The sequence below is a fragment of the Branchiostoma belcheri genome, unplaced genomic scaffold (genome assembly GCF_001625305.1).
Source record: "Branchiostoma belcheri isolate BF01 breed outbred unplaced genomic scaffold, Haploidv18h27 scaffold23, whole genome shotgun sequence".
NCBI classification, from domain to species: domain Eukaryota; kingdom Metazoa; phylum Chordata; class Leptocardii; order Amphioxiformes; family Branchiostomatidae; genus Branchiostoma; species Branchiostoma belcheri.
Genome location: NW_017803824.1, coordinates 2,212,617 through 2,236,876, shown reverse-complemented (window position 1 = coordinate 2,236,876; position 24,260 = coordinate 2,212,617). Strand labels below are relative to the sequence as shown.

General features: G+C 39.1%; 1 protein-coding gene across 16 annotated transcripts in view; it reads left to right on the top strand.

The window, feature by feature from the left end:
- LOC109470599 (rho GTPase-activating protein 26-like) overlaps positions 1-24,260 on the top strand; it is a 54,219-nt gene that overhangs the window by 1,130 nt on the left and 28,829 nt on the right. For 15 of the 16 annotated variants that reach the window (XM_019769595.1, XM_019769586.1, XM_019769594.1 and 12 more), the window contains exons 2-8: positions 11,786-11,881; positions 13,225-13,286; positions 14,333-14,404; positions 16,680-16,781; positions 17,148-17,258; positions 18,674-18,716; positions 24,168-24,229. In XM_019769595.1, the coding sequence (XP_019625154.1) occupies positions 11,786-11,881; positions 13,225-13,286; positions 14,333-14,404; positions 16,680-16,781; positions 17,148-17,258; positions 18,674-18,716; positions 24,168-24,229 (548 nt within the window). Of the gene's footprint in view, positions 1-11,785; positions 11,882-13,224; positions 13,287-14,332; positions 14,405-15,382; positions 15,452-16,679; positions 16,782-17,147; positions 17,259-18,673; positions 18,717-24,167; positions 24,230-24,260 lie in introns of all 16 variants that reach the window. The other variant, XM_019769579.1, reaches the window with a different exon arrangement.

Here is a 24,260-nt window from a genome sequence, read left to right as displayed (position 1 = left end):
AAATGAATTTGTGAATTTGCCCGAAATCATTTGAACTGCAGAGGAAACTGATGATTAAATGTGTCAGCAGGATGCCCAATCTAAATCAATTTTTGAATCCTATAATTCACAGATAACAGTTCGTGGCTTACTTCCTGTTCATGCCATGACCCCACCCTCTCAGTCTCTGTTAACTGTCTGATAATTGACTAATAGGTTGAAATATTGATGGATAAGCTAATGATTTTGACAGCATTATGAAAAATGTTTGTCATAGAGGCATTTTGTTTATTTCACTAAGTCAAAATTGCCATATACCACAAATGTTTTGCAAGGTCTGTCACTAATTGTGGTATGGTGCATGTATGTTAAATTGCTATTACAACCTTGTATTTTCGTAGGTTGGAAACTTGTCAAGAAAACCAGATTCCAGGAATTAAGGAAGTAGGGTAGCTGGTAGACAATGGGGAAGGCTTGCAGTTGCACAAGATGCAATATCACAAACGTTATTATAATTAAACGGATACGATATTATTAGAAAAGATGAGATGCGTCATACTTGAAACCAAGTATTTCTCAACTGTACTGGGAATACATGGTGGTTCAATACTACATGTTGTATTTGTTACAGCAGCTTGTTTTTCTCCATGATCAGTGGAGTGAGGAACAGGGAATTCTCTTATCCTACATAGGATCCCACTAGGGTGGCTGTTGACTCACTGACTATCCAAATTAGTCATGTTGTGTGTACATGGCTGCCTTTGTTTGAAGAATGGCTGCCAGGAATGTGTAAAGCACCAGTGGTCGCCACTAACAAATGCCAAATTTCAGCCGATCTGAATAGGGTCAGGGCTGGTCGAGGATCTGTGTTCTTCCTCTCCTGTTGAGTTCACCAGCAATTCTTTGGCATCCTGCCTGCTGTTCCCATATACCTCGAGGGGAAACTTTTCATAGTGCAATACAGTATAGTACTAGAACCCTTTGCACAAAAATTCCAAAGGTTTCCCTGTGCTAGTATTCCTCTTATTTCCAGGTCACCCATTTTCTGGGAAGGTCAAATTCCATTACAGATAAAAGGATTATCCTCTATTACAATACAGAATTAGAATATACCCAGTAGAGTCTATTCCCATGGGATCAGGAATTGCTTCAAACAATTGCAATCGAATGTATCAAAACCATTTCTAAAGGCATACCTTTACCAATATTTGATAAATGAAATTTATTCCTGAATATCAGAAATGCAAGAAAGCAGATACCCTACTTCTAGTCCATAACCTTTTCAGAGGAAATTTACATGATACATGTTGTTGAAATATTCATAAGTCTAAGTGCTTATGATTTATGATACAATATCATACAAAGGTTAGGTGGATACTACATGTATCTTCCATGTACTGTATAAAGGTGGTTAAGACTTGCTTATTTCTATGTAATGGTCAGCATTGCAGACAGGCCTTAATCAACAGTGCGCTTGTTTGTGGTCTTTTGGTCTCTGAAAATTCTTGTCTGTTTGGTGAGAAGACATCAACTATAAGTAGATCTCCATGAGAGGAAGGTTAGGGACAGGTCCTGCTGCAGGCCTGTGTTTACATTCACATAAATCACATGAAGGAGGGGGAACGGAAGGTCATGCCAACACACAGCCAAATATTTTCATGTTTTGAATATCATTTGTACTCCCTAGTTCAAGTTATCATATTGATCTTGTATGTTGTAGTCCACAGGGAGAATATTTTAATGGATGTGGTCGATTCTCTTCACATCAGAGTGATTACAATTATTGATAAAGCAATGTTTTCTGTTGGGGTTAAACTCATGCAGAGAGATGTTATACTGTTTGCATCAGCTATAAATTCTAAGTGTAAAGAGATCTTCCATCTGGATGTCACAGAAGGTTTCCCTGCATAAGAGCTCAGGATTTCATAGGTCACACACAGCCCCTTGCTCTCACAAGTGACTCATTCAATGTGAAAACCACTTGGTCCCAGGGGAGGGCCTGGTCTTGAGGAAACCAGATGAATCAGGTTAGGATTGATTTCCTCAAGGTGCAAATGTGATTAGGACACATTTTTTGGTGGGCCTGTCCTGTGGGTTTTGCATCATGTTGCTATATTTGTCTTTGGTAATTGATTCAATGCTCATAAGGACAGTGCTGCTGTTATCTAAAGCAGATTCAGTTGAGGTTGAAGTTCATGTGTGAAGATTGAATTTGTATCCAATTATCATTAGTTTCTTGTAAAAAAAGGTATTACTTTATGATACTGAGAATAACAATTGATACATGTGCATTTGCTTTACTTGTCTTCTGTTGTCTTCAATTTTGTGGCATGTAGACTTTGTATAGACAAACAATTTATGATATGAATTCACGAATGCAAAGAAGCTTCAAGTCAAAATCAAGGAAAGTTCAAACAGTACTATCTCTCTGCCAGTCTCTGGAGGCAACTGTGAATGTTTGTTGATAAATGGTTGTTTTCAAACTCAGTTCCCATGAAATGGGAGCCAAGAAGGCAGAAATATGTCACAAGGACTTGCTGACTAGATCTCCTGTACAGCCAGTGTCTTATGGGTTGGTTTCTGTTTATTATTTGTAATAACAGATGTGTGAAATTGTTAAACAGTGGAGCTATAAGCAGACACGAACAAAAATAAACACTTTATGAGGGTCTAGTATCAAAATTATAAACATAACCTTTCAGCAAAAATGCCGTTCAAGCTATAAATGTCATCATCAACATTGGGTAACATGATGCTTTAAAAAAACTTACATAACTGGTTTAGATGAAGAAATGTATCTTAGATCATCTGATTAGTTATTGTATTGTTAGCCTATGCCAGCCTTCTTACTTTTAATTGGATGGTCTGTAGAAGCACCATGGATGTATAACCAAGTTTACATAAGGTTTTATTCATCAGCATCAGAGTTTGCCCCTGTGGATTCTCCATGCATCTCTAACAAAAGAGCTGGCATTCCCCTGTTTGCCTTGTTCTTCAGCTCCCCTTTATGTATGGAGGAACAGGAGAAAGACAAATGGACCGGCGGTGTGTGGAAAGGACAGGCTGAGCTGACTTTTAGCCTGTGATACAGGGGGGGAGCACAAAGGTCAGGCACAATGGAAAGGTTTGAGGAAGGGAAAAGATGACACCAGTATTGTACAAATGGACGTGCCAATTCAAGAGCACAAAAGGTCCAGAGGCTTGGAAAACTAGCCGTGTACTATCCCTCTTGCTCGCATATCTCAAACTGAAATTGAAGCTGCTAGGACACATTCCAAACTGATGAAAAAATAACAATTTTATCATATATTTCCAGGACCACCCTGCAACTGACAATTGCTGTCAGGACTTGTGTTAGAGAGAATGTATTTTCATCATTAGAATACTGGGATATTGCACATGTATGGCTTATCGGTTCTCAATTCAAATTGAGAAACCAGTTGCTTTGCCACGTCAATAATCACAAAGAAGCATGATATCTGTTATTCATTGTATGTGGTTGATAAGCCTGTAGCTGATCCAAGCCATCAGAACAGATACTGATAAGTTAGATAAGATGCAGAAATCTGGATTGCTGTATCTACATGTAGAACTCTTAGATAGTTGGGTGAATTCTTCTCTCTTCAATTCTTCAGGCATAAGGATGGGGCAAAGGTAAGATGCGTACTTTTTTATGTAGGAAACAAGTGATTTCTCCTGCTTCAGGAGGTATTTGTAATAGCCCAAGAAAGTTGCCACTGTGTACAGTTATCGTAGAATCACACTGGGACTCTTGTCACTCAACAGCAGCCCCTGGTACTGGTCCACATTCTTACAACACAACACACCAGGGTAGTTTTACTGGCCAGAAGTTGGGCCCTATCTGGGAGCACGTCAGGAATTCTGGGGCAGAGTGACAGGGAGGCCAAAGGTTGAGCCATATTAAGTAGGTCTGATGTCCTCAGGACACTGGAATTTTAAAGCCAGGCTTCTTGAAATAGCTGCCAGACTCCTGCCTGCCAAGTATTGGTCTGCCGTGAAGACAGTCTCAACTTCTTGGAATGGTTCAAGAGTTGGGCAACAGCTGAGTTTGAGACCGATCCAAGAACACTTAGTGTATCCAATGTCTGGTCAAACACTTACCAAAACATACACTTAACCATGCAGCAGACTGGCTATGGCTGGCTGCAGTTGTCCTGACCCTGAAGCTGAACCATGACCCAGTGATGCACAGGGTGATGTTTTCCAGCTCACATTTTCAAGGACTTCAAACAGAAAGATCCTCAATGTACATACAGAAGCCATATTACTGCTGTAATAACAGATACAAACTTTCATGTCAACAGTATATATACATGACAGAATGGGTTCACTTTACTGTTTGTTTGGCCTGTTAATTTATGGTTTGTTGTGTTTGAAAGATCCCCCAAATAAACGAACCCAAATAAACAGTTGAAATCCCTTCTTTCATCATTTTGTTCTTCTTAAAGCAAAGCTTTGTGAAAAGGTCTTCAACAGAGACCAAGACAGTTTGCAGAATCTTAAGATAGGGGTGTTTATATATGATCTAAACTCACTGAAATATAATGGAAAGCAAAATATTGTCTGGGCATTTGTAAACCACCATCTTGTGCCCTCTTTTGTTTTCCTTCAATAGCCCCAAAATTATCTACTAGTCCTACTAGTACAGGCGATGCCAGCTGGGAAGCTTTTACCAGACATTTTTATCCCAAGGCCATGGCTTTAATGACAGACATTTTTACGACCATTTACCAGATGTGTTCCCCCATGTGTTGCAGGTACATCACAATGAGTTTTCTATTTTGAGTCGGTCAAAGCCTTTCTCTTTTGATGACAATGAAACATTTTCTATTTAGCCAATTGTTTGATCTTTTTACAGCAGTTAGATGGAACTAAAAGCCCCTGTGACATGCTTGTCACATGGTATAAAAGTCAGCAAGGGCCGTAAAGTTTCATGTTGTTTCAATTGAAAGTCATAGTCATAACTACATAAGGGTGTCATCTTCTATTACATGTGAATATAGGTAGCTTTTTGACCTCTCAATTGTGTATGTCATTAGTATACTACCCATTAATTTTGCCTCATTGCAACAAATTCAAGATTTTAATGATTATATACTGGATAATGGTCACATCAATTTCTTTAGTACCAGCTTTTCCTCATGTTTACTAAATGTATGCAACTACATTAAGACATTGTTTGTATTGGCACTGTTTATAAAGATATTCTTGGATCAACACAGGAAAGGAAATCGTGTGTAAAAGTGAAACCGTGTGTGAAAGTAAAGTTTCATGATGACTTGTGTGAAAGTACATACACACTAAGTGTTAGTCATCTTTTACTGACATGTGACTTTGATTCCAGCATATTTTGGTGCAGTCTGACTGACAATTTATTTTATCACCAGACACAAAGTTGCTGTTTAACGACTCTTTCCCCTAGTTTTTTTTTTCAGCCCTTAACTTAAGATTAAGATTAAGATTAAAGATGTAGGCGTGGCTCCTAGACTTGTCAGATGACCTTGTCTGTTGAACCTGGTTTGTGCCTGGCCTGGCATGGCAAATCAGCAGGAGATTAGAGCTGGCACCACAACAAGCCAAGTGTTCCTCACAGTAGATCACCTTTCAGGGGGCAGCCTGCAGTCTGGCAGAAAACAGGAAGCACAATATGTGAACTGGTTGATGTTGGTTTTTAAAGCCTTAGTGCTAACAATAGGGCTCTATGGAAAAGCAATAATTTACCAGCATTTAAAGAGTTGTACTAAACTGAAGTGTTATGAAAGAAGAAACAAGGGAAATCGTAGATTTCAAACCTCCGGGTTTTTTTCTATTGGTTTAGGTTATTTGTTTGTGTGTAGTATGAAAGTTATGTGCGTAATATGTTTGTATGCCGGTTTGATGGCTACTGACGGTACGTTGGTTCGGTATGGACTGTTGATTAACGCAGTGTTCGAAATACTTTTTTGAGCAAAGTAGCACAGTGTGCTACCTAGGGCAAAAACTAGGTAGCGCAGCAGAATTTTAGGTAGCGCCACGCCCCCCCCCCCCACTTTGTCAAATTCTATGCACGTGTCGCAATACTATATTTCTTCCAATCATAGAGGTATAATACCTCCATGCTCTAATAAAGTTACTATTTTTGAGGTTTCAACTCTGAAGTAGGAGCTCTGGGTCGAAGCCAAATTACGGGTGCGTGATTTATTCTGGTTTTCTACTGAGAAAAATCGGGACAGTACTTGCGCCGGGCAGCCGGCCATGTACGCGAAATGGTACGCCCAGTATAGCAGCGATCTATTCATGTTTTATGTTTACAATTGTGCAAATTTTTTTTACAGAAATTTGATCACATATGCTTAAAAATATTGTTATACTGATGTTAAAAAATATTTTAAGACACTGAATCGCTGGCGGTGATGTGCAGCAGTGTACGTACGCCGCGTAGCGTGCCAGACATTGGCCGTGCAAGCCTATAGAATGCCCCACTTGCGACATAAATTTCTGAGGCTTATCGTGCGCATCCACAATTATTCCCATCGTAAACATAGTCACTGGGATCTGAAATGCATACATACAGGATAATTTCCCTTCTTCAGCGGGAGTTTTGTTTATGTTTTGATCGTACACGTCAAACTGCCACGCTGGTCTACGCTGCGCGCTGGTCTCGGCTGCACTTCCGGGTTCCATAAATCGACACCATAAATCGACAAAGAAACAAATATTTCCCCCCAAATTTATATTAATTGTGCACTTTTTCACTAGATGTGGCTATGCAGTCCTGGAAAACAGCGTTTAGTGCATATTTTCAAACAGAAAAATCGCGTCCCCGCGCCCTTCATGTTGCCGCCCGGCGATCTCAGCTGAAGCGAACAACCAATCAGAGACGCGTAACGCGGATACGTCATGCAAGATTTGCATACCCCCGCCCACCGCTTCTGCTGGCTGCTGCCATGCTAGCTACGCTCCGTACTTGAAATAAATTGACGTGTATCGCCGTATTTCTGGAAATAAATGCCGCGACACGAAGATCTAGCGCTGACTCGGCTTGCACCCAGCGTTCAGCGTCACCCGCGCCATTATCCCCGCTGTCATCCCGCGCCGTCATTGCTGCGCCGTCACCCAACGTTTTTATCGGAACCAGACACCCCTCTGTTTGACCCCTTTTGAATGGTAAGACCCAAAACTGAAACCTCCCCATTCCTTAACAACATGGTAAATTCCATTTTCAGCATGGCGGGGGTGTCCGGAGCACTTAAAAACCTTTTATTTCGACGCCCATAAACACATATGCAATTAAACAAAAACGTTCTGCATCATCTGCAGCCCAACAGCAATACGTATACCGAACAACAGACAAATCCGTCCAGCCGATCGCGAGAAACAGCTGCTGACAGAAATGTTTCGAACAATAGTAAAACCTCCTCGCGGAAGGATATCTCCTTCCCCGGAGGTAATAAGCTTCAAAATCGTACATAAAATGTTCAACCTTGATGATGTTACATGGCATTTGGTCATTTTATCGATAGATGCATAAAAAGATAAAATCTTTTCTTCAATCCCCAATTCTTCTGTTCAAAACAGATGTTAGCATAAGGTGGGGTGCTTTAACAAAACAGATGTCTTTTTGACAGTATGGCAAACTCATTTCTTGGTTATAAAGACTCGCTCCCCCAGGGTTGCACACAGCCAAGCCTTTTTTCTCTCCTGCTAGAATCAATGTCCTGAACACGTCCTGGTTATTCTGCTGGTGATTAGTCAGTAGAACAGGTGTTACTGCTATTGTGTGTGGCTGAACCGTGGGGCCGCACCATTGGGCTTCAACCCATGGCTGTGGGATTGAACTGGCAGTTATTGTGACAAATGTTGGCCTGGTTGTCTTGGATGAAAAGTCCGTGGATTAAGCACTAGAGGTGCCGAAAAGAGGATCAGTTATAAAGGATTAGTTGCATGAACTGTTTTTGGGAAGGGTTTGTAAAACTCAAGGCCAGTTCAAGTTGGAATCTAGTTTAGTTAGCCGTCAAAAAATGTCTTCTTTTAAGTGCTTTTGCATATCCAAATACATTGATTTCACCAATGCAATTGCTGATAGGTTTCATGGCAATTGGTACTGGGTGATGGTGCTTTTAATGTTGATTAGGTACATGTGCAACCTTTATTGCACTGCCCTGTGCTAAGTGCAAATAAGGAGCTTTGTAGCTCCTTGGTGCAAGGTACAGGTCACTGAACATGTGTAGCAATGATCAAACATACGGTTTTAAGCTGCATTAATTGGAATCCTTGCCATAACCATTTTACTTTAAAAGCATCATATTATTAATTAGCAGTATATCCATGACCAGTCACTATGATCAGCAAGTGTTAACATTAGTTATGCTCTTGGTACAGCACAGTAACCATTTTTCTCCTTCCATCATTTGATAGTATATGACATAGTAGTCGTGATCGGTGGTCAATGCTCCAGGCAATGTTTGCCTTATCTGTAATGCCCCAGTTTTCCAAGGTTATGCTGCACTGTTTGTTTTGTTATGCTGCATATTTCTACAACAATAACAGTAATTATCACAAGGAAGCGTCCCAAAATTTCATCAGCATATATGACATGCAGCTACTATATATAGTATATTTGGACTGTTTTTAGTTATAGGAGGATACAATTGTTCAAAGAGCACAGTGTGTTATGCCAGTGCAAGCCAGCTATGAACATAACAGTAACAACTAAAGCCTACTCGAGCCTGGATCTGTTTTCGTATTTATGTATCAGTGTGAATTGTATTATGTCAACCCTAAGAAATGCAGTCTAGCAGGATTGTTAATGTTTCTAGTTTCTATGTCACAACGCCCACTGCTTCTCTAGTTTCAGCATCTTACAGCTGCCTTTGTTTGTATAAGCTCTCAGTAGGAACAAATACATGTATGTGTGTTACCTTGTAGTTATGACTTATAGTATTTGCTGTGTCATTGTCAACTAACTGCTTTGAAGTTGTAAAGTACTATATTGTTGCCTATTCTGTCTTTACTCTAATAGAATAGCCCTTATAATAAAGTTATATGTTTCATTGTTGTTAATTACTATCAAAGAAAAGGAAGTACAAGTAGCAAAAGTATAAATTTATGAATAAACTAGTAATTAACTGAAATGACAGGAAGTTGAAACTTGGCCAGGCAAGCATTATAATTATCGTGTAATGACAGTAAAGGATTCATTTCCCATTTGAAGAAATCCACAGGTGTTATTTAATTTGGAGAATGATGTTTAGAAAACAATGTCACTAGTATTATTGTTAAGACTACTGATTTATGCATTAGAAACCCTGCACCTGTCCTGGGGGTCTGGGGAGGGGGTAGACTTAATAAAAATGTTTACATGTGTTAATATGTAATGTAAATGCAACAAGTTTGAGTAAGATCAAAATATGTCAACAGCACTTCAGTAGGACCTTGAATATGTCATTATATAGATAAGAACTATAAATCCCAGAGTTGTAAAAGCTACTAATCCAGTATTATGCATTGTGGCATGCAAATGACTCTTTGAGTATACACAAGTAAGTAGTGTGAATGGTACAGAATAGTACAGAAACTTCCTAAAAACATTAGTTGAGTTAATAGCAGAACAATATTTTTGGAGATTTTATAAGGAATGTTATTCATATGACAAGTAAACTATTAATAATTATCCAGATTTTGTGGCAACTATAATTCTAAAAAGTCATGAAAGTATAGAATATCAATTACTAAGTGTTGGCAACTTGTAGAAAACTCAAAGGCACTGCACATAAAGATCCTGGCCCCACTTACCAATTTATAGCTACTTCTGGAACAGTTTGTCAACTCAATGTCACACAGTTCTTTGCCCTTGCCACTTGTATTTCACTTAAACACCTGAAGTGCTTACAGACTTGTCCCTCCCACACTTGTGTAGTCTACTGCCCCAGGCTTTCTGACTGTCAATGTCAGTGTCAAGATAAGAGCAGTTTCTCCTTACTGCATGTAACTCACGGTAGAAAAGGTTTTATTGTGAGTTCTTCCTGCAAAACGTTACAGCTTATAGTTCTACATATTAATGGGAAAAATAGACTTAATGGTTGTCAAACATTATTAGGTTGTTTTTGTGAGAAGCCAGGTTTTCCATGTCCTTGACATGACCCCTGTGACCTTCCCTGAGCTGTAAATAAGGACCCTGGAGTGTCAGGCATGGTGCTAATCTCACGGCTGGAGAGGAGCCAGGTCTGGGGCATGCTCAGGGTGGTAATGAGATGTGGAAAAACCCATCTCTCAACTCTACCTTAATGGGAATGATATTAAACATTGGAAGGTATGCAGACATATGGAATTGGTATACTTAACTTTCACCTTTCATCTTTATTAATATTATCAACATCAGACATGCTATAGTATAATGAGATGTGGAAAACCCATCTCTCAACTCTACCTTAATGGGAATGATATTAAACATTTAGGGGAATGCAGACATATGGAAATGGTTTGTTTAACTTTCACCTTTCATCTTTATTAATATTATCAACATCAGACATGCTATAATGAGATGTGGAAAACCCATCTCTCAACTCTACCTTAATGGGAATGATATAAAACATTGAGGGATGTGTAGACATATGGAAATGCCAAATGGTATGCTTAACTTTCATCTTTATTAATATTATAATATCAGACATGCTGTACATACAAATGACATGTCTGAATTACAATTTATTTCATAATCACATTCATATCACATTGAATATCATCATACATGGTTTTCAAAATAAGGATATGTATGTTGATAGAGAATGTATACGGCAGATGCAGAATTCTCGTAAAATTTCACAGGATAAAATTCATGGCACCTATGGTGTGATACTGGGAGATTGATTGAGTATTTTCAGATATGTATGAACTAATGAGATGACTTTAAACTGTTTTGTTATTAAGAAAATATATGAGGTGATCGTTCAGATACCTGCTTGTCCTCTAATATTAAAATGATTGTTGTAATGAAGATTGAGATATAAACAAGGACAAGGATATATTCTATAGATAAATCTATACTACCCCAGGCCTTTTCAGTTTGTAAAGCGATATTTTTAGGTGTTCCCCAATTAAATGTGGTTGTTTCTAATCCCCCAAAACTAGGTCAGCTATCATCCATACTGCTATAAACCAGGACACACACATTAATCATACAGCACCAAAGGATCAGTACCAGCCTATAAAGATAACTGTTGTGTACTTAAGGGGCCCAGTTTGTCTGATATGCTACCTTAATGGGTCCCATGATGTATCTGTGTGGTGTGTTATTAGATAGGGATGGGTGCACCTGTGATTATACTGGCTGATGTATGTGGTATCAGTTCTGTGTTTTGATCTCCATACTGACATTTGCATGAAGAGATGATGCATGATATAATAATAATACGTCTGCATTGATCTGTATTGAACATATTTGTCTCATTTCCATGGACTTGAATCATAGTGAGCTATTGCAAATTAAATTTGCTGTAGTTTTTGACGAGATATTTTTTGATAATGAGTAAGATAATTTATGATCACTAGTCCTTTTAGATACTACGGCTGTACTACATGCAGTACTTTTGTCGGATTTGATTTTCTATTCACTTCCTGTAACTAGTAGATACTGTAATGTTAACATTTCTTTTATAGTCAACTCAACTTTGTGATTATGTAAAGTATTGGATGCAACGGTGGTACAAGTAAACATTTTCTTCATTGTCAGACTCAAACCACTGAGAGAATTTCATATTCCCCTGTTCTTGATATTAACCTTAAATTCTCTGTGTTCCATCTCCAGACCTGTCCAAGGCCCAGCGCAGTTTCTGCCAGCTGCTGCAGGACTTCAAGTTTGAGTGTATTGGCAGCACCATGACTGATGATGAGATAGAGATAGGTAAGGCATCTTCATCTCCTTCTGATGAAAGCTTCTTAGTTCTTACTTCATCTGGGGTTGGACCATTAAGGATGTCAGAGGGGTGTTTGTGCGTGGTTAAGATAATTATACCGTGAAAAGTGAAGAAAAAAAAGGTTGCAGAAATATTTGATAGGAAAGAATTTGTCCGAAAAGAGTGTGAAATTTCTTGAATTGCAATGATGGAAAAAACTGCATTGACTCAACATTTTCCCAAATCAAAGCAATGTTCCTTGATAGGTCGGTGAAGGTTAGACATCCAGGTAAAAAATGCTGCTGGAGTGTTGTCAGAAAAGTAGGTTTATAAGTACGAAATATTTCTGACAACTCTACAGTATCACTGACAATAGGTAGTAGATGCTACCTGAAACGTCTGACTGTTTCCAAATCATATCCAGTTGCTTGAGTAACTGCTTTATGGCATTGTTCCTTGAGGTCAAACACTGTAGGGAACTGCTTCAGCCAAGAAGAACACCTCACATACCTTACAAAGCCACTGTTTCTGCTCCCTTGAGTTTAAGCCATGCTTTCCCTGCTCTATTTGGCTAATCCTGCCCTGCTATGTGTCAGTGCTGCCTTGACATGAGGGAACAGGTCAACTGTATACAAACACTGTTTCAGCCAAGCATTTTGACAGGCCTGGCTTGAAATACAGTCTCTAAAGCATGCTGTAGTTTTGTCCAAACAAACGTTTTTCTGTTGGGTGCAAAACTGCATGTAATCAGAAATCCTACACTCCTTCTACCATCCTTCTTTCCCTGGCAGCTGCCAGTTCACATACTTAGTGCTGGTTTCCACTGTTTGCTGTGCTAATGTCAAGATCTCTAACTGCGTTCTTGATTGTTTGCTCTACACTTACAGTGCACTATAGATGCCGTTTTGCCATCTGGTTTGTGGCCTTCAACTCAAACAAATGAACTAGATGCCAGAGTGACAAAGATTGGCATTCAGTAATTTTGGATGAAGTGATAGTAACAAGAAAAACATGTTCCGTCTAAATGTTGCTATGGTGCTTGATAACTGTAAATAAATCCACCTGGAAAATATAAGCACTCGCTGTCATTAGTTGACATAAAAAAAACAGTTTGTCATGGCTGAAGGGTTATCAGTTATGTATAAAGTTGTACATTTCATAGAACCAGTCAGGCCTTTTTCATACACATGACCCTCCCCTATTTGTCATCATATTACATGTACTCTTTTAGTTACTGTTTTACAGAATGCTTGTTTGAACTTTCAAAATCTTTTGAAAAATAAAGGTCGAGATAATAAGATGCTACGTTTATGTTATGTTTGAAGATTTTTCTTCATATCTTGTCTTACAGAGAGTTCCTTCAAGGAGTTTGGTCGGCTGATCGGCTCTATTGAAGATGAGCGGGACAGGATGGTGAGATGTGCTTGTAGAAACGACCATAGATGTGCAGTATTGTACACCAGTACTGCTGACAGTAGCTTGAGAACAAAGACAGAACATACTGTGCCTGCACTGCACCAAACCCGGTTTGGTCACGGTTTTCATTGGCTGTTTGGTCAACATTGCATTCGACTATAGTTCTGCCTGTTGCAGCTACCTTTTCTAACATAGCATTTGAAAATTATAGTCAGAATGTCATCCTTAAATATGCAAATACGACCTTAAAAGAGACGTTCTTCCTAAGTGCTATGCACAATACCTTATGGGTCTCACACAGGTGCAGTATGTTCTGCCGATGTGCTAGTAGTAGTAGCATGCACTGCCATGTAGATATAGAAAAGTTATGCATTACAGCATTGTGCAGTTCAACTATATTGTCTTCTTGTATTTATGTATTTGGTTCAAATAGAGATATTGTTAGGAGCAAAAGCTGTGTATATATTTGAATTGTTATGATGGTGCTTTCAATGTTGCTTTGAATTTGAAAAGAAGAGCATGCACTTTGGAATAGTTAGATCAAATTTCATGTCTTCCAGATATATGAGTAGTGATTGCTTTGCAATGCCCTGCATGCAGTAATGCACTTTAATGCTCTTCATTATATGTAATCATCAACCAATATATCATCCCTTCTTAACTTGAAACATTTGTTATTAATTCTGATATAATACCAGACAGAATACTTGTCCATTTCATCACAGGGCCAGCAAAGAAACCTGTAGTCTTTGATGGCTCAAGTCCAGCAGATTTGATTAAAAGATGATGAAAATATGTCTGCTTTTCTTGAAACTTCGTCTGAAATCAGAAATGGACAAGAATCCTGTCTTACATGCTTCTAATGATGAAAATCATTCTGCTGCTCACAATGTTTTCATTTGTTCGGTGTCTGTCCTCGTCCCATGCCCCCCCTCCCCTCACCCCCCTCCCACCCCCACATCCCTCTGTTGTGTGGTGTACTCACTGTGCATGTGTGTGGGTCCTGCCATGTCCTTGTCCGACCCCAACCAATCATGTAACAGCTTGAAAACGCTTCCGCCGTGCTGATTGAGCCGCTTGAAAGATTCCGTAAAGACCAAATACATCCTGTGAAGGTAAAGATACGTCTGTGTTCGCTGTGTTACAGCCACCTCACTTGACCGGCTTTCTGCTATGTGAAGACTACCCGTAGTTAATCCTGAATACCTCAGAAAATGAATGATTCAGATAATTGTAACTCAGTGATGGTAACTTGTCTTACCATCCCTCTAAAGTATATTTTTGTGTGAAATTTTATTGCCAATACTGTATTGAACTCTTGCAAAAAGCTCACAATCAAAAGTCAAGTCTCTTTCTTGAATTTGCTTTGTTTCAGTAAACAGTAAACTAAATGTGGAAGCAACTGCTTCAGATTGTATGCAAAGAAAATTTGGCTGACCAACAAGAAATTGTTATTTCTTGTCTGTGTAGATAGTAGCACATATCAGGAAAACCAGGTCAAATGAGGTGACAGCTGTCAGAGAACAGGTGTGTCTGTTTCAGTGGAATGAAGTGGGTTAACAAGTCACAGGCAGGCAGGGAGATAAACCTGTAATAAGAGCTGACAAGCTGGAAGCAAGACTGTCAAAACTGCAGTCTTGTTATCTGGATATAAGGGTTTTCTTTTATACTTCCAATTATTCCTACCTTGCTTACGTTTCAGTGTCTCTCAGACACCTTCTTCAGAGCTTCTGACTGGAGTTATGCTACATATAGTGGCGAGAAGCAGAACTCCAGTCAGAAGCTCTGAAGAAGGTGTCTGATAGACACCGACACGTAAGTAAGGTAGGAATATTTGGTTGTGTACAAGAAAATCCTTACTAGTATATCCTATACTTTACCAACCTGATGAAACTATTTTTGGAAGTCTTGTTAGTTGGTAAGGTTTGAAAATTATTAGTACTGCTGAGAAGATATTCTTCATCTATTCTCCTCAGTAGTGATTACAGAGTATATAAGGAAACCCACCGAAGTGTCCATTGAAATAAGACATCCCTGTTCAGTAGTGTATTCTGTAGTGGGTTGCACTAATGTGTTTTGTATTGATCTTGTAGCTGGAAAATGCCATGAGTCACATAAGTCTTATGGAGAATTTCCGCAAGACGCAGCTAGGAGTGGCCAAGGTAACATGTTTGGAACAGAGGGGAAAAATCTAACTAAAATTGTCTGCAGTAAGGTGTGAACATGTTGGGTAATGCATGCTGATGGGCACTTATAACTGCACTCTCACGATGTAAGGTTTGTCAAAAGATGTCATTCACTTTTCTGACATTTTTCTTGCACATTAAACACGTTTTATCAAAATGAAGCGCACAAATGTTATTAGAAGTGCACTGTCAAATAATATTAGGGATTGGCATCCAGTAGACAGTCTTCACTGATCTAATAGTACTAACATTGATTATATGCCAGGGCCCATAGACAAGGCTGTCTATATTTGTGTGTGCCAAAGTTACTTACATGGCCACTGGGCAATATAAGCATTTACATGTAGGTCATACAATTAAAGGAATGCATAAAAGGATGAGGAAAGAGGCCTGAAAAAAGAAATCAGTTTTGCTCAGGGAGATCAATGATTGAAGAACAGTGATACAAATTTGACAACAATGCTTACGTCATATAGAAGAAGGAATGCATAAAAGTTATGGAAAGAGGCCTGGAAAAAAAAAAGAAAAATCACTCTTTGCTCAGGGAGAACTATGATAAAAGAAAACATAAATTTGGCAACAAGTGCTGAGGTTGAAAAAGTTTGAACAGACAGTCAGTCACAGTTTCTAGTGCATCACTACAGCACAGCAGTGGTCAGGTCATTAGTCTCCTAATGTACAATGTAGTCCACACTGATTGCCTGAAGGTTTGATAGTTATTGAGTGTTGCCTGGTGAAGTCCAGGGAACGACCCGTGAAGAGAGGGGAGCTCCAATCATTCCTGCTGCAATTGTTTCAACATTTGTGAGATTACCGCTGTTTCCATTAGTTCTGCTTAGTTTGGTTCATGACAAAATGATGACATCAAACTTGAGGGTCTCACTTTATAAACACTGCTGAGTAATGGAGGGAGATGGACATTTTTTTCAACCAAATCCTCAGTGTAGGACCACAGTAGCCTGGTTACCAAGCTAAGGAGAGAATGAAGGAGGAGACTGTCAGCTAAAATACAAAAATATAGGTTTGGTAACCAAGCTAGGGCCACATAATGTCGTGCATATAGACAAGCTGTGGGATATAACAGTGAACTAGTAAAGAGCACTCTACATTATAATGACAAGGGAAGTTGGATCAAATGACTGTCAAAAAATTTTTTGGCAGGTTCAAATGAAATGACAAGTGTTTTACTTTTTTTTTCTTCTAGGAGGAAAAGAAGAAGTTTGAAAAGCAGACAGAGAAATTCTGTACTTCTCTGGACACGTACATGAAACTGTCTGCCAAGAAACAGATGGAGAAACTTCAAGAGGTAAGCCTTAAACCAAGAGTAAAAGTTAGCCATGACATTGGTTTATGTCCATACTGGGTAAATCTAATGGCCTGCACTTTGTGTATGCAAGAGCTGCAGTACTTTGTATCACAAACAGGTGGCTCTTTTTCATGGTTACAAGTTTGACATAAAAATGTTAGACCGTTTAATCACATAATTATCAAGCCACCACCAACAGAGATCTAGCACTAGATAACAGTGATAGTAAAAAGATGTGAAGAGATGTCCTGGTAACTTAGGGAATGACAAGAAATGTAGGATATGATTGCTGATAGTGCAGTACCACATCCAGCCAACAGGGGTCTCTCCTGCAAGGTTGTAACCACTGTGCCTTACTGTTCCCAGGCGGATGCCCAGCTGGACATGGAGAAGAGACACTTCCATGAAAGCTCCTTACAGTACGTCTTCAAGCTGCAGGAGGTCCAGGAGCGGAAAAAATTCGAGTTTGTGGAAACTGTAAGTTTTGGGAAAATTGTTCATTAAACAAAGCTACTTGTTTTTACAGACTTTTAAAGACTTTTAGCATCTAGAGGTGTTACAGTGTGCTTACATGTATCTCAAAGGATGAATATTACCTCACGTTTCCGGACTTACTACAACACTAGTGTGCAGAAGAGAATTATGTTGTTTAAAGGATGAATAACCTCACGTTTGTGGAATTACTACAATACAAGCGTGCAGAGGAGAATTATGTTGTCCAAAATAGGATACGCTGTTGTAACAAATGATTACTTTTCATGGCCCAATCCTTACAATATTAGATTGTTTCTATACTTAGCTCTTTCTGTTTAGCTGGAATGAAAACAAGATATTCACAATATGTCTGACACTCGGAGACGTGCATTACATTCTTATTGGCTTTCCAACACTCACAACAACCACTTGTTTTCCCCACACATGTATGCTATAATTAGAAACTGTAAGAATAGGCAGCTTTAGGTAGAGCGTTTCAGCCTTCACTTCAAAGACTTTCCAAAATCTAAGCGGGATAAGTAATGATGTTATTGTCTGCTGCATGACTTGTATGGACATATAAGGCAATCACATATTCTTGTGCAGCTGGCAAAAACATGTTTTTGTGACAGATCATTTACTGATGTGTGCTTCCCTTTACATCAATGCCTCTGGGGACAAAAGGGAAAGGAGTATCAAAGGGGAGGTGAAATGTTGGAAATGATTTGTAAAATGATCACCCAAAATAGTTGAATCAGATAGGGGAAAAACGTCAATTACTAAGAAAAAAATTGCTCACAACTCTTGCTTCTCTGTCTCTCCTCTGTTTTTTTCATCTCAAAACATTTGATGTGCATGCATCTTTAATCTTCAGAGTAGTAAAGATTTCAGGGTTTACTGTTACAAGGTATGATGTTCAAGGATATGTAAGTCAGGAAACAAAGAACATTTTGTAGCATAATATCCTTATACTACTCAGACTCCCTTAGAAGTTATTTTTACAGAGAGCGCTTTTTTATCCCACTACTACCCATCCACACCACATCATCCATCCTGATGTTTCACAGTCAGACAGGTGTCATATCACCATTCTTTCAGCTGGTTCCACATGGACGACTACAGAAGAACTCATCTGTGGGGAAATTGCTACATTAAATAATGATGCCTGCTTTCTACTCCCCTCACCTCCCAACCTACTAATTACAAATCCTTAATTACAGGTTTCCTATGACAATCAGTCGGCCATATTCCACGTCTTCCGAGGCTTGGTGTGTGTTTAATCATGAAAGCTGCTGTGTCATCTTGCCTGGAACAGTTTGTGGGGGCGTAACGAGCAGTTTACGTCATGTGCCCGACAATCGGGAGGGCAGACGTCGATGTTTTACTAATGACATTTTGTGGTCGTGTTTTTTCTGCAGTTGCTGGGCTTCATGTACGCATGGCTGACGTTCTACCATCAGGGTGAGTCCTGATTCCCTGTTCTATCACAAATTAGTACACTGTCTTTTCTACATGTAAATGCATGCATATGTCGCAGTAGACATTGGAATTCAGGACAATTGATGATTGTCCTGGGACAGATTGGAATTCCAATCTCTATGTCCTAGGACAATCCACAATTGTCATGAATTCCAATCTCTACTGTGACATATACATGTAGATTGGTTTGTATGTAAAGGATAATTTTGGTGATATTCTTCAAAGCTTACAGGTAGCAATATATGAAATATAATTTTTATCGTCTTGCTTCATGCTAGTAACAATAGTTTATAGGACTCCGAGCTCAGATGTTGTGTTGCATTGAATAGTTATTCCTGAGACAGAGTCGTCCTGACATTTTAATGCTAGTTCTGCTGTTAGATGTGAAATGGACATTTTGAATAGTTGAAACATTGCAATGCTATAATTTTATTGCAGTGTAGTCATTTCATGCATATATTACATGTACATATGCCCTTAGTTATGCGACATCAAGGTACATTTGGACTGAAGGTAGTTTTGTCCTTTATCTTGTTTGAAAGACGTGTCCCTTTCTGCTAAAATCAATATATATATACAAAAAGATATCCTCCAGGGCAGGGCAAAATTTGATAACCGGGCCGGGTTGAGAAAAATTTGTTTTGATAAGAGAGACGAGACCTTGTGTAAGACTGTCGTGGCGGCAGACCAATTTCATTATTGAGCCGTTGCCAGGGAGGTGATTTACAGAGAAGCCTGCTGCTGTGAATAAGATATCGGTACTACCATTCATTATACCTCCCAACTGTCAGGGTACAAATGTATCTACATCTACAGCATTAAGGGCTTGACATACTTTTTTTTCAACATAACTGCAGTGATGCAGGTAACACTGAAAATTACCTGCACCAGACAAATTTTGGTTGCACCACTCAGAATGTAGGAAGTATGGATCATACTAAAAACTGTTCAGATCCCATTGCCATTAGTTCCTTTATACTTGTAACCGGTAATACTACTAATAGTAAATGCAGCGAAATTTCATAAAAATCCACATACACATACATGTATATTATAAATTTAGTACATCGACCAGTACATGTTACATGTAGGTGCAGGAAGATATCAGAACTATCTGCACAGCTACAAATTTACCTGCACACACATGTACTAGTATGCAGGTGGTATTTTGAGCCCTGCTACAGCATTGGTATAACCCATTGGTATTATTTATAGTTGTCCTGTTTCTTCCCCCCCAACTCCGCATTATTCACAATTACACGGGGATAACCTATGCATGGTGATCCCCAGGAGACAAATCTCATCTCATTTAATTCCACCGTACCGCGTCCTATTATTAGATAATACATGTAGAAATACTAGCATTTCAACATTTCATCATCACGGGTATGCGAGAAATACCTCAGTGTTATAGTATGATGTATACATGGTGTATCTACATGTATGTGAGTGTGTGATGTTGAGAATATGTCTTATATTATAACCTGTTAGTTTTTGCACATTGCCATATCATGATGAAGAAATACTAGCATTTTAACATTTCATCATCACAGGTATGTGAGAAATACCTCAGTATTACAGTATGATGTATACATGGTGTATCTATGTGAGTGTGTGATGTTGAGAATATCCCTTATATTATAACCAGACTCCTGTTAGTTTTTGCACGTTGGTGTATCATGATGAATGTGATTAGTACATGAGGTCACCCCTACCTGCCGTCCCGTGGGCTTTACCCACCATTTCCCCCAGCTATGGAGGGGGCTCATTTAACCAGAAAATAATTTTTCCTGCTTCACCAACTACGTGGGGTATGGAAATGATTAAATAAATTACGGTCTCCAGTATTGTGTGAAAAATATTTTTGCTTGTCCGTGGTTGTAAATGTAATATTCAAGCTAGAAAAGCAAAGTTGAGGGAGCAAGATTCCAGTATTCCTCCCACTCATATTTTCATACATAAGCCTCAGGGACCCCCACCTGTGTTGTTATGTTTTTCCTTGCCTTCATTAATTTGTGTTTTTCTGGCACAGCCCGTAGGATACTCCTCTGTAATTAGTGATTCGAGTCATGTACTTATTTGGTCATCTCGCCGAAGGAGATTCTCCCCTGCTCGCTGACAACAGTATCTCGTACTCCCACTCTCGGCTAAAAATAGCCCACATCCGCTGCAAACAGGTTGCTTTAAGCACCGCGCAGACCAATTACCGCGCTCTCCATGTGCAATAACATGCAAATGAGCTGATGACGTGAGCCTGCTTGGGCTGGGGTTGAACGGTCGGGGCTGCGTGTGTGTTTACATCTCAGCTGCACCAGGGAGGATAGCCGTCATGTGCAGGATGGGAGGGTGAGTTGTACATCAACTCTTAGTGTTGTTTCTATAGTTGTCTCAAGGATTAGGCAGTCAGTGGTACTTATTTATGTTGATTGGAAGGTTAGGAAATAGTGTTGATGTGTGTAGTTGGGGTGGTGGCCTTTCCTGGTACTGTCCTTTCATTCATAATTTTTCTGTGTCCAGTAAGAAGGCCTAGGGTAGTAGCTGCTGTCTCAGAACTGAATGACTTTTCCTATCTATGGATTTGTGAGACGTGATATTTTTTGTCAGAATACTGTATTCCAAAATTTGAACATTTTCCTTATTTGATACCACGAATAGAAAATGGAAAAGAAAAGAGAATGTTGTAGGTTGTTAATATTGCATGGGCTTGCTGACGTAACAAGACTGATAACCATTATTTGTCTGTAATGATGATGGGTTATCGGAAAACAATCGCCGACCTTGAGGACGTTTCCATAATGTAATTTTCTTTCCAAAATGGACAAACCAGACGGGATTCAATCAGCCAAAGGAAAAAAAAAACATCTATGATGCAATTTCATTGATGTCCATGTACATGAAAAATTGTAACATGTACTTGTGCTTACTCATAAAATGCATTCATTTTGGTAGTTAACATTAGTAAAGTGAGGAAAATATACTGTAGACAAATTCCTCTTGTGCACAAGAATGAGTGAATGGTACCATGAACATAATTCAGGTATAGTAGAAACAACATTCAATTTGGTTTCTTTTTGATTTGGTACACAGCCAGAACTAATGCTTAGCTTTGTATTCAGAACACAAGACTGGGGTAAAGCTGTATCATTATTAGAATAATTTGATGATGAAATGCTGAGAGAGAAAATATCAATATAGTACAATGTAGCTTGAGCTTGAAATTCACCTGAACTATTTTGTATTGATCAAGAAGGATTGCTCATCGGTTTTTAAAATGATTCACCCACAAGACCAGGAAATGCTTCATAATTCCTGCTCAGGCCTGGCTTATAACAGTATTAGTACAGTACAGCAATTAAATCAAGTCATTTAACCCGAGTGATTGTAGTGACATGGATTAAGTAAACCAACAAATAGGTAACCTATGAAATGTCACGTCAGTTATAGAGGTCCTTTAATTTTACTGAGTAATGAGAAATGCTTCCAATATTCTTCGGGCAATTGGTACTTGGCATTTTTCCTTCGATGCTAAAGGGATTGAATCACGCGTGGAATGAAAATTGGCGTGCCTGATCTTGAGTTAAATGTCAGCTCAGTGCTGGTAAGGTGGGCTGTTACTACTGGTAGCACGTCAGCAGAACGTAAATCCCGTAATGTATGGTGCATAGCACTTCGGCAAAATGTCTCATATAAGGTTGTATTCGTGTGTATAACGATAACACTCCATCTGTAGTTTTCAAATGTTATGTCGGAAAAAAAATTGTCTACAACAGGCAAAATTCTGATGCAATGTTGACCAAGAAAAGAAAACTGTGAAAAGTGGGGTTTTGTGCAAGTGCAGTACGTTCTGCCGACATGCTGCTGCTGATGTTTCTGTGTTGGTTGAACTCTCAGGATTACTGTGCAGAGTGTGTTCCACTAATGTGACAGTAATTTACTGTGATGGGCTCATAATCTGTATGTTGTGTGCATTAAGCACCACTTACCTTCCAACGTTTGCCCCAACACCAGCTTACAGGCATTAAGATATACCATGTGGTGATGTCAATAAGCCATTGTACCTTTCTTATAACTTGTATTTGAGCAGGATGTTGTGGTCTTTAACAATGGAACTCTGTCATTAATTTTCATACAAATATCACCGGTGACTCCCCAAAAGTTCCTCCTGCTGCGATAAACAATTTTGTGATAAAGCCACACCAATTTAATTTGTTGGTTCACTGATTCACCCGCTTCATTTTGTTGCAAAAAAAAAATTCAGGTCCTGAATTAACTCCCAAATGCTCATTTTTGGTCCAAACAGTGGAAAAAAAACACCTTGTCTTCCTTGTTACAGCTTTTCCATGTATCAATGCAATGGTTTGACAAAATTTTAAATTTCATTCTTTGAATTTTACACCAGTCCAGTATGTTGGCTTCATGGCTCCTATCATAGCATTTGGGGCTATTATAGGATGCCTTGACCATTTTTTTTTTTTCCCTGTTGCTTCAATTTTTTTTCTGAAAAAATTTGAGAACCAACAAATCAAATTGGTGTGGCCTAAGGTACAACTGATATGATAATCCATAGTGGTTAATAGTCATACATGTGTAGTAAGAATGCTGCATCAGTGACACCCCACACTGATAAGCGTCCCATTTATTACAGTGTCAAACACGTCCACTGCCTTTTATCTTGGGGGAGATTAATTAGGCTGAGCTTAGGTCTATATTAGGAGGTTCAGATTCATGTCATTCCCTGTGTGTTGCTAGGTGAGATGTTTAGTACTATATCTGTGTGTTTCATACTTTTTCCTCGTATTTCAATCCTTATCATCGTGTGTTGTAATTTGGCTAAGAAACATGTTTGGATAATATTATGTTGTTATAGTGACATTGATTTTGTAGGCAAGCTCAGGGTGAAGAGATTAAACTAGAGAATATTAATCTACCAAACCTGGAAGGGGAGGTTTTAAAGAACATATTTTACAAATTATATTGCCTTGTTGTAACAGTTGATGCAGTTGTTCATGTTTTTAATTTTTTTTGCCAAATTTCTTTTGCAAGTTGTTTGATAAAATTATCATTTTTGCAAGTCAATTTTTTTCAAAGCTCTAAATATCAATATATTTCACACTTCCACACAAATCACCCCTATAAAAGATCCCTCGTGGTCCACCCCTAATTCCTGACAGAAAACCTCCCAGTCTTGCTGTAGCACTATCACTAGTATCAGGACAGTCAGCAGTGTTTAATCAGGTGTGGCAGCCATCGCGCGACGCTGATGGTCCCTTCCACCATCTCAGATCTGTCAATATTCCACTAATCATTTCATATTGCAGCAGCTCCAGCAGAACTACAGTCCCCATTATTGTATTGATCTGACGTGACGAATCGCAGTCCGATTCACGCGCCGCTTCCCTGACTGACATCTGTGTGAATCATGTGTTTCCATAGGTCATGAGGTGGCCCGAGAGTTCAGGTCGTACGGCCAGGACCTCCAACTCAGACTACAGAACGTAAGTCCCGCCATTTTCTACTTCCCTGGAC